We start from the raw sequence: 9028 nt of genomic DNA, 5'->3' as shown, positions 1-9028 counted from the left end.
TGATAATAAGGAGCCTTAGAATAATTCATATTAGATTCATCAGTTCGAATGACTGCATTATTCATGTCTCAATAAAAGGATATAATTTAAATATATAAGTGAACAAGCAGAAGGTCTACGCCCTCCTGCAAATTTAGTTGTGAGAAATTATCGAGCAGGGAATGTCCGTATTAGGTGTTGAGTGCTGCAAGTGCCATAATGAAGTCTGACGAAGGGAAGTTCGTGTTCGTAAGTACGGTTACCAGTGGGCTTAGTCAGTCGGTGTGCTAAAGAGAGTCGTGCAGTACAATCCCGTGGCGACATATGGAATAATCGTTTAAGAATGCTTCGCGCTAAGTTCATTGTGCAGTATTTTACGAAATCCTACCTGTTTTCATAAATGATGGAAGATTTTTAGGTTATGGAAATGTTTGGTAGTTGGTTTTCTATATGTGATGTTGGTTGGCCTGATTAATTGACGCAGCCCGCGTTTCATCTTATTAGTTTCTGCAAATTTAGTTCCAAGAATTGAATAAACAGGGAAGATGTCGCTGCTGAATCCGCGTGAGGTGTTGAGTGTCTACATGCCAACATGAAGTCTGACGAGTGGAAGTTCGTGTCCGAGACTACGGTTAGCAGTGGACGCTTTCACTCGGTGTCTTGTGTTATAGATAGTCGTGTAGGTATTAAAGATTTGTGTCTGGTTTTGATCTAAGCAGGGTGTGAAACGTCGCTGGGTTCAGTAACAATTCGGGTGACCGAGAGGCAATGTGTGCCAGAATGTAGGCGATCTAGTTACGAAATGTGTGTTATTTGTTTCATAGTGCTTCGTGCTAAGTTGATTGAGCTGTATTTTACGATCCTAGGTGTTGTTCCGTGTGGTTGGTTTCATAAATGATTTTAGGTTATGATTATGTTTGGTAGTTGGTTTCTTATAGGTGACGGTAGGCGTGTTTCGCCTTCATTTGTTTGTAGTTCCTGTCATTTTTAAGGGCTAAGATGTAACTAATGGCGGTTACGGAAGTACTTTCCAGCAACCCCGTTTCTGCTTATGATTTTACAATTTGTGGAGTGGTATTTCAGGCAGCATTTCGTTCGGCAGTGCAGTGGAGTGTGCTAGGTAGGACATCTACTTCAGCCCTTTTGTCGTTAGATGGCAGAGGAGTTCGTCAGGGTGGGCATATAACGATCATCGAATATCGCTAGTTCAGCGGTGGCGGGATGTGTTCGCTGTTTTTTTCGACGTTGCCGTCCCTGCGTATGAGGAGAATGGCGAATTCTGAGGTCGGCGTGATCGTGGGCTGCAATACGAGTCTAGTGCAGATTCACTGTCATATATTTATATATATATATATATATATATATATATATATTGCCATGGCGTGGAAGTTAATTTGATTTTATTAGAATTGATGTGTGTCATCTTTGTGTGAAGGACGTAAAGTGAGAAATATTTTGGTTGCATGGAAGGTCGGTTTAGTTGGCCAGTTGATCATTAATGTGGTGTAGAGTGCCTTCGTAGTAAGAATTAATACTGGTCTCTCAATGCGGATGTTTATTTCGGTACATGGTTTTGTTTCAGGTAGGCGTGCCTGCAAGCATATGGGATACTATAGACGTTACGCATTTACGAGTCCATCATTACTACAGAGGTAGCAAGACTTTGCACCGGGAGCTGACATGATCATTGTGCATGATGGACACAATTCATCAGGCGATGCGGTTGGGATGATCCACAGACACGTGTTGGCAGCCTCAGTTTTAGTGACTTGCTTGTGGAAATTCAGTAGCTGTTTATTTAAGTTTGTGTAAGAGCCTATCGCAGTGGACAAGGTAGAAGTAATCAGCTAGGGTTACAGGTTGTAATGTTGGTTATGTGGCCACCACACCACGGTCGCACACTTTAGATTCCTAGTGACCAAGTATCACGAGTTAGTAGCATGCCTCACAATGCCACAAGGAAGACCTCAGGCCCTCGTGTGATCTCCTTGCTTTCGGAGGAGGTGTACGGTTATAGATTCAGTGTGAGTGCCTTGTCTGTCTGAAAGAGGAGTTTGAGATCAGGGGATGTGCTTAGTGGCAACTTTCTCGTGAACTGTATCTGTAGTGTGTGGAGTAATATTACCAAGAGATGGCAGACAAAGTTATCTGAATGTCAGTGTTTCAGAAGATCAGTTGTGTGCGTGATGGGGAAGCAGCTTATTTGGAGTTGGAGATGTGAAGAACCAGACAGAATGAGGCACCTGGAGTGTTTGTGACTTGGATAGGAAAGTGCAGTATTCAGGTATGTTAGAGCGTAGAGTTTATTTACATTCCATAGATCCTTCTTAGGACTCAATCAAAGGATGGAGAACAAGTCATTTTCTGCAATATACATAAACCTCAGGACTTCATTCAATATACATAAACTTCTGTATTTTCGACACAATAACAAGTACGTGTTTCACATATCAATGTACATATACTGAGAATTTTAAATAGAAATACAAAAGTGACTTTACATATAGATTATAGATATACATAAAGCTTACGGATTTTCAGCAGAGATGAAAGCGTCTACAGAATAGTAAGAGTGAGTGAAGAGGTAACCTTTCAATGCAGGCTTGAATACCTTTATATCATAATTTAGACTTTTAATTGTTGGTGGAAGATTATTAAACAACTTGATACCTGTATAGTACACCCCTTTCTGATATTTAGTAAAGTTAGCATTTGGCACACATAGGTCATGTTTACGTCTTGTATTTAAATTATGTACATCTGTATTTCTTTTAAGATTATCCAATTTTTCCACCACAAATTATAGCAAGCAGAGTATGAATTCACTTGCAAGTGGAAGTATATTAAATTTACGAAATAATTTTCTACAGGATATCCTGCTTTTGACACCGGCCATTATTCTAATTATTTTCTTTTGCATGTAAAAAACTTTATTACTGTCTGTTGAATTCCCCCAAAAGATTAATCCATAAGACACCACAGAGTGGAAATAAGCAAAGTAAACTAGCTTTAAAGTATCTATTGTCATGGGTGGTATGACTGTTCTCATGGCAAGGCACGCAGAGCTTAATTTGGGAATAATAATATACTCGATGTGTTTCTTCCAATCTGAGGTATTGTGAACTCGTAAGCCAAGGAAACTTAAATATATAAGTGAACAAGCAGAAGGTATATTTCAGTATGAGATCTCTGAAACATTTTGTATATATTTTCAGGTGTTATTTTATTCTGGATACATCAGCACGCCCATTAAAGATCTTGTTATGAATGTACACAGTGATGGAAAGTGGGGGTCATACCGACACCTGCCACTAGACAGCTGTGCCACTGTTACTGTGCCACATGCCTATGTCAGCATAATGACCCGAGGAGATTTCTCCAGCTTCAGGTGGCTGGAGGGAAATCTGGACCCTGACAGGTGTTGATCAACTCTTGTACACAGTAATGTGATTACTTTAAAGTTCCATTATAGTGATGAGGGACCAGAATAAATGTACTTAAAATTTAATGCCAAGTGAGCTTGCTTGATTGTTCAACTTCATGAACAAGAAGTATATCAGAGAGTAAATGAAAGTTAGGTTGTCGAATTAACTAACTTCATAGCGTATAAGCTATCTTAAGAATTTGAAAACTGCTAATGTGGCCAAGAATTTACCCTGTATATAAGGAACCTTAAGGTTGGTTATTGTGTTCATAAGAACCACCCACTTTCACGTATTCTGATCCAGTTGGATAGCAAAAAAAAAAAAAAAAAGGGCATGTAGGTTTAAATTTGTTAATTCTGAAGATGAATTATAGTTGATTACAAATACTAGGAAATTTCCCATCAAGAATGGCGAAAAAATCTAAAGTCATACTTAAAAACACATTTTCTTTATTCTTTTACAAATCAATGTATGAAAATTTAAATTTAATGTTTTTTAACAAAAAAAAATCACTATGTATCTTTGCGTAACTAAGATTGTAGTATGATTTAATGTAGTACAGTCTTAAACATGATTTTATATCTAAGTTGTAACAACTGTGCCTCACTGTGTACATGCACATAGTAGGACGACCTTAACAACATATCCATGGCTATAATATTATCTCATAGAGCCCAAAATCTCTTAACAGGAAATGATCACCAACCAACCAATAGTAATTATTATGTAGTTAAATAATAGTCTACTGCTCATCAATTCTCTTGTCAGCTTTCAAAATCTACGCTGTCCTCTGTGTCTATATGCTGGTTTCTCCATTCACTATTAAAGAACGTCCTGTGCCCTCGTGAGAAATTGCACAATCAACATGAAATTCTGAGGGACACACAGACACACACACACACACACGTATATATGTCTCCATGTCACATAATGTAATAGTTTGTTTTATATATTACATCAAATTTTTTTGTATTTCAGGAAAACTTGGAATTTGTTACTAAAGAATTTTTGTGTTGAAGGGCTAGAGTTCTCTGGACATAACCAGAATGGGCAACGAGTTACAGGACACCTCTGGGCTCTCCATTTGAAATTTATGTCTCTGATTTCTGTTGTAATGTTATAGTCAGTTCTGTGCCTGCATATCTGTTGTGACTATTATTTCCAACTAAACGTCTGTATGTATTTTTTATTAGTTCCTGCATATACTACATATTTTGTCAATTCCATCTTTGTTACCTTATTCCTAACACGTGGCCTCGTGTCTTACAGCGTGAATATGTTCAGGTAGCTTAAATAATATATTCGAGATCTAGACAAAAGAAAACTATCCACATTATCTTTCTGTGGTTTCATTTATAACAAATTAAAAAAGTTGTTTGAATAATGATAGGTAGAACAGTTATTGTTTCATTTCTTTATTCGCAGAAATTTGTTTCTCCCGTGCCATATGTAACTGCTGTATTTTTGGTGGAAATTGCTTCTACTAGCTTCTGTATTACTATTTTGTTGTCAAAGCAACATGCTTACTTTTGAATGTCTTTCTTGTAACAGACGACAAAATAAGATACGAAGGGTTTATTTGCACCGAAATAAATCTAAACTAAATAATAGATCAAGTTATTGACATAAATTGAAGTTCTTTGGTTTCGAATACATAATATTGAATACTTTCATATATTAATATGTATAACTGGATATGGTGAAGTCAGATGGAATCCACTCAAAATTCAGTTTAATGTGTGAATCAACACACACTTTCCAATTGTTATTAACAGAATTATTATGTATTTTGTTATCTAAAAAGAATTTCCAGTCAGTGCAAATAATTGATAATTATTTAACAATGTATAAATTGTGAATTGTGTTTTTTTAATATCCATGGTTTATTATGTCTACTGTCATCTCACTAACTTATGGATCAATGGAACATATTAAAGCTGTATGATGTATGTATAACTATTTAACAAGTTTGAAAAAACAGATGTTTTTTTTTTGTAAAGTTTTCCAGCCCATGTAAGTTTAAAAGAGATTCATCATGCCCCCAGGTCTACTAGTGATCTTGAGATCAAGAAACTGTGAATCTTAACATTCACACCTTGTATTTATCTTTATGACATGGTACTTGGGCAAGGGCCAGTCCCCTAAAGAAAATGAGATTTCAGGTATAAATGGCAGTGGCTATCTTCTGGGTTGTTACGCTATGTACTCTGGTAGATTTCCACCAACGGTTCAGAAGTCATACTGTCTCCGTCAAAAGGGCGATTAACATTCATTGCCCTGATGACAGGCAGTATGACCTCTGAAATGTTGGTGGAAATCTATCAGACTACAGGGAGCAACAACCCAAAAGACAGCAATCTTCATCTTCTGAGTTCTTTTACTGTATAGGCTCATAAAAGTTGTGATCTTTCAGAGGTGGCTGGTGCCACCACCATCAGGAAACATGCACCTCCGAAACACCAGCAGACCTCTACCAAACTACACAGTGCAACAACCCAGAACAGAGCCACCTTTATACCTAAAGAGAATTTAACATAAAAAGAAAAACTTATTGCTTTGCTTTATTGTGAACAGGCTTACTATGCACTTGAGATGATCGGTCACATGAGAAAGGGTGAGTCTGTGCTGGTCCACTTAGAGAGCGGGGGTGTAGGCCAGGCAGCCATCAACATCTGTCTGCACGCAGGTTGTACAGTGTTCACTACTGTTGGCACGCAGGAGAAACGGGCATTCATGAAGAAACAGTTTCCACAGGTATTTCAACAGCCTATTTCCTATCTCATGCACACATAGGGGAGATTTTCCGCCATGATAAATTGAATTATTTTACAGATTCTGAGTGTTATGTGTGAATTTCATTAAAAATCGAAGTTTCGATGTGAAACATACTGTCACAGAACTCAAATACTGCTCCCCATCCCCGCTCAGCTTTCTGCATTGCCTGCTTGTGGCAACATCATGACCAAACAGTTGGGCATACACATAATCACCTTCTACGAAAGCCTGTCAGTGCCAAAACATTTCTAGTCACAATGCAACAAATGAGTTCCCTTTCAAATAATGAAGTATGTGCTCTGTTATGGAATTTCTCACATGACAGCGTTACTGTCTCAGCCATCTGCTGGAGGACTGAACGTGTGTGCTATTTTCCTATTTATATTCTTTGTTTTATTCTTTCTGATTGTGGGGCAGCTGTCAGCTTGTCCTGTTAGATTATGTTCCCATACCTCCACCAGGAACATTCATAATTTTTGTCTGGTTTCTTGGTTGTAAATTTTTGTTTTTGGCCTGGATGGACTCTGGGGGTTCTCAGTGATGCATGACGTGGCAGCAGCTGTCATAAGTTCCAAATATCTAATCTGAATTTTTGGTGTTTAGTATGGGGGGAAATTTGGGCCTCAACATGAGAAGATTGTGGGACATTTTGGTTTTCTCTGTGTTGGGCAAAATACTGTTTTTCTTTGTACATATGAGAGATGATCAAGAATGTCTAGGACCAAGGAACTGAGTACTGGTTCTGTGGCTAGAATCATAAATTCTGTTTTTACCATAATTAATATTCTCATTCATGCATTGAGATAGTACAGGATCCATGCCTTTGACCCAGGCACAGTACACTGTTTGAAATATTCTGGAATGTTTTTAACTTACCACATATGTTATAGGGATTTGCATTGGTATGATGTTGAGACTGTTCAGCAAGGAGAATCTGTTACATCACTGTTAAAGAAAGTGCAGAACTTTTTCTCTAGACCTGCAAGTTATAAATGGATGTATGTTCCTTATAGAATACATAATATTCGTTACTGTCCAGAATGTAAATTCAGAAATGGAAATTTTTCTTCCTCCAGGTTTCCCTATTTATAACACTGGTTAGACTACAGTGACAGAAAATGAAAAGTAAAATAATATGCTTTTAAGACATGCAACCATAACAGGTATTGAAAGGACTTGGCCTTGAAGGTAAGATTCCTAGAGTGTTTTCACAATGGATGTGTAAAGTCATCTTATGCTCCGTTTTGAGAATGTTTTGTAATTTGAAGGTAGTTCTCTTGCTTTTAATGCATACAAATTGTCAAACATGTGTGCATATAATCTTCTTTCCCAGTTGACGGACCGCAATATTGGCAGCTCTCGAGAAACCTCTTTTGAGCAACTCATCATGTCAGAGACAAATGGTAGAGGTGTGGACCTTGTTTTCAACTCCCTCACTGAGGAAATGCTGCTGGCCTCTGTACGCTGTCTTGCCCATCGAGGACGGTTCCTTGAGATTGGAACATTTAATCTTTAGAAGAACAACACTATTGGTATTGTAAAAATTTTACTGATTTCACATGGATTCATTATAGCTTATGCATTTGTTAAGTACTCTAAAACAATTGATAATGATTTACTCTTTACTGTACTTGAAGCTACTGATATAAAAATGCTTAAAATAGTTGTTCTCTATTCGTTACACAGTGCCGTGCCCTTCACACACTGGTGTACTTTGTTTGGAGCAGTATGCACCTATTGTTATCTTTGCTTTGGTGATTGTTCAACTTCATGAACAAGAAGTATATCAGAGAGTAAATGAAAGTTAGGTTGTCGAATTAACTAACTTCATAGCGTATAAGCTATCTTAAGAATTTGAAAACTGCTAATGTGGCCAAGAATTTACCCTGTATATAAGGAACCTTAAGGTTGGTTATTGTGTTCATAAGAACCACCCACTTTCACGTATTCTGATCCAGTTGGATAGCAAAAAAAAAGGGCGTGTAGGTTTAAATTTGTTAATTCTGAAGATGAATTATAGTTGATTACAAATACTAGGAAATTTCCCATCAAGAATGGCAAAAAAATTTAAAGTCATACTTAAAAACACATTCTCTTTATTCTTTTACAAATCACTGTATGAAAATTTAAATTTGATGTTTTTTTAACAAAAAAATCACTATGTATCTTTGCTTAACTAAGATTGTAGTATGATTTAATGTAGTACAGTCTTAAACATGATTTTATATCTAAGTTGTAACAACTGTGCTACACTGTGTACATGCACATAGTAGGACGCCCTTAACAACATATCCATGGCTATAATATTATCTCATAGAGCCCAAAATCTCTTAACAGGAAATGATCACCAACCAACCAATAGTGTGCATCCCTTCCAGATGCGGGGTGATGACTGCATTACGACCATCGCATCATTGCGATGGACCAATTGACTTTGAGCTCAGCTTAAGGCGCGTTCCCGCCGTTGTGGGGGAACGAATCAGGTCGCAGCTTTTAAGCCAAATTCAATGACAAATTACGTAATGCAGGGGTATTTAAGCGCGATCGTGGTTGCGGGGCGCTCTCTAAAGTTTTGGTCCTTCGGTTGAGCGGGGGTGTTTTTCTTAACAAACGTACGACAGAACAAAGGAACAGCCGAGCCATCCAGCTGCCTCCGTGAATAGTGCTTAAAAGATATATATGTTCCTGCGCGTATTAAGGAAAAATAAAGTGTCGTCGATCAGTGCAACACAGAAAGACTTTGTTGTCCATTTGTGTAGAAACCTGCTCCACCTTCTAATTCCCGTATATTCCCAGGGAGTCGGAAACTCGTGCTCACCGACAACCTCTCACCATCATCAACAATCCCT

The 9028-nt window shown here is 37.7% G+C and overlaps 1 protein-coding gene across 5 annotated transcripts; it reads left to right on the top strand.

Moving 5' to 3' along the window:
- Positions 1-488: 488 nt before the first annotated feature.
- On the top strand, positions 489-8915 carry LOC147870730 (fatty acid synthase-like). 5 transcript variants are annotated; one of them, XM_087342076.1, is made up of 6 exons: positions 499-662; positions 1566-2263; positions 3195-3397; positions 5979-6158; positions 7513-7711; positions 8517-8915. In XM_087342076.1, exons 4-5 carry the CDS (start codon positions 5997-5999, stop codon positions 7693-7695), a joined length of 345 nt encoding a protein of 114 aa, XP_087198202.1. In that variant the 5' UTR covers positions 499-662; positions 1566-2263; positions 3195-3397; positions 5979-5996; the 3' UTR covers positions 7696-7711; positions 8517-8915. The 5 variants fall into 5 exon arrangements, with proteins under 5 accessions (XP_087198203.1, XP_087198202.1, XP_087198201.1 ...); XM_087342075.1 differs by having other exon boundaries at positions 500-662; positions 7513-8915; XM_087342080.1 differs by lacking the exon at positions 499-662 and adding an exon at positions 698-860 and having other exon boundaries at positions 1562-2263; positions 7513-8915.
- The last annotated feature ends 113 nt before the right edge of the window (positions 8916-9028 follow it).

This window comes from Zootermopsis nevadensis, unplaced genomic scaffold (assembly GCF_977971745.1).
Source record: "Zootermopsis nevadensis isolate Lab colony 2312 unplaced genomic scaffold, Znev_1.0 Znev_ptg000206l, whole genome shotgun sequence".
NCBI lineage: Eukaryota > Metazoa > Arthropoda > Insecta > Blattodea > Termopsidae > Zootermopsis > Zootermopsis nevadensis.
This window is presented reverse-complemented; position numbering and strand designations above follow the sequence as displayed.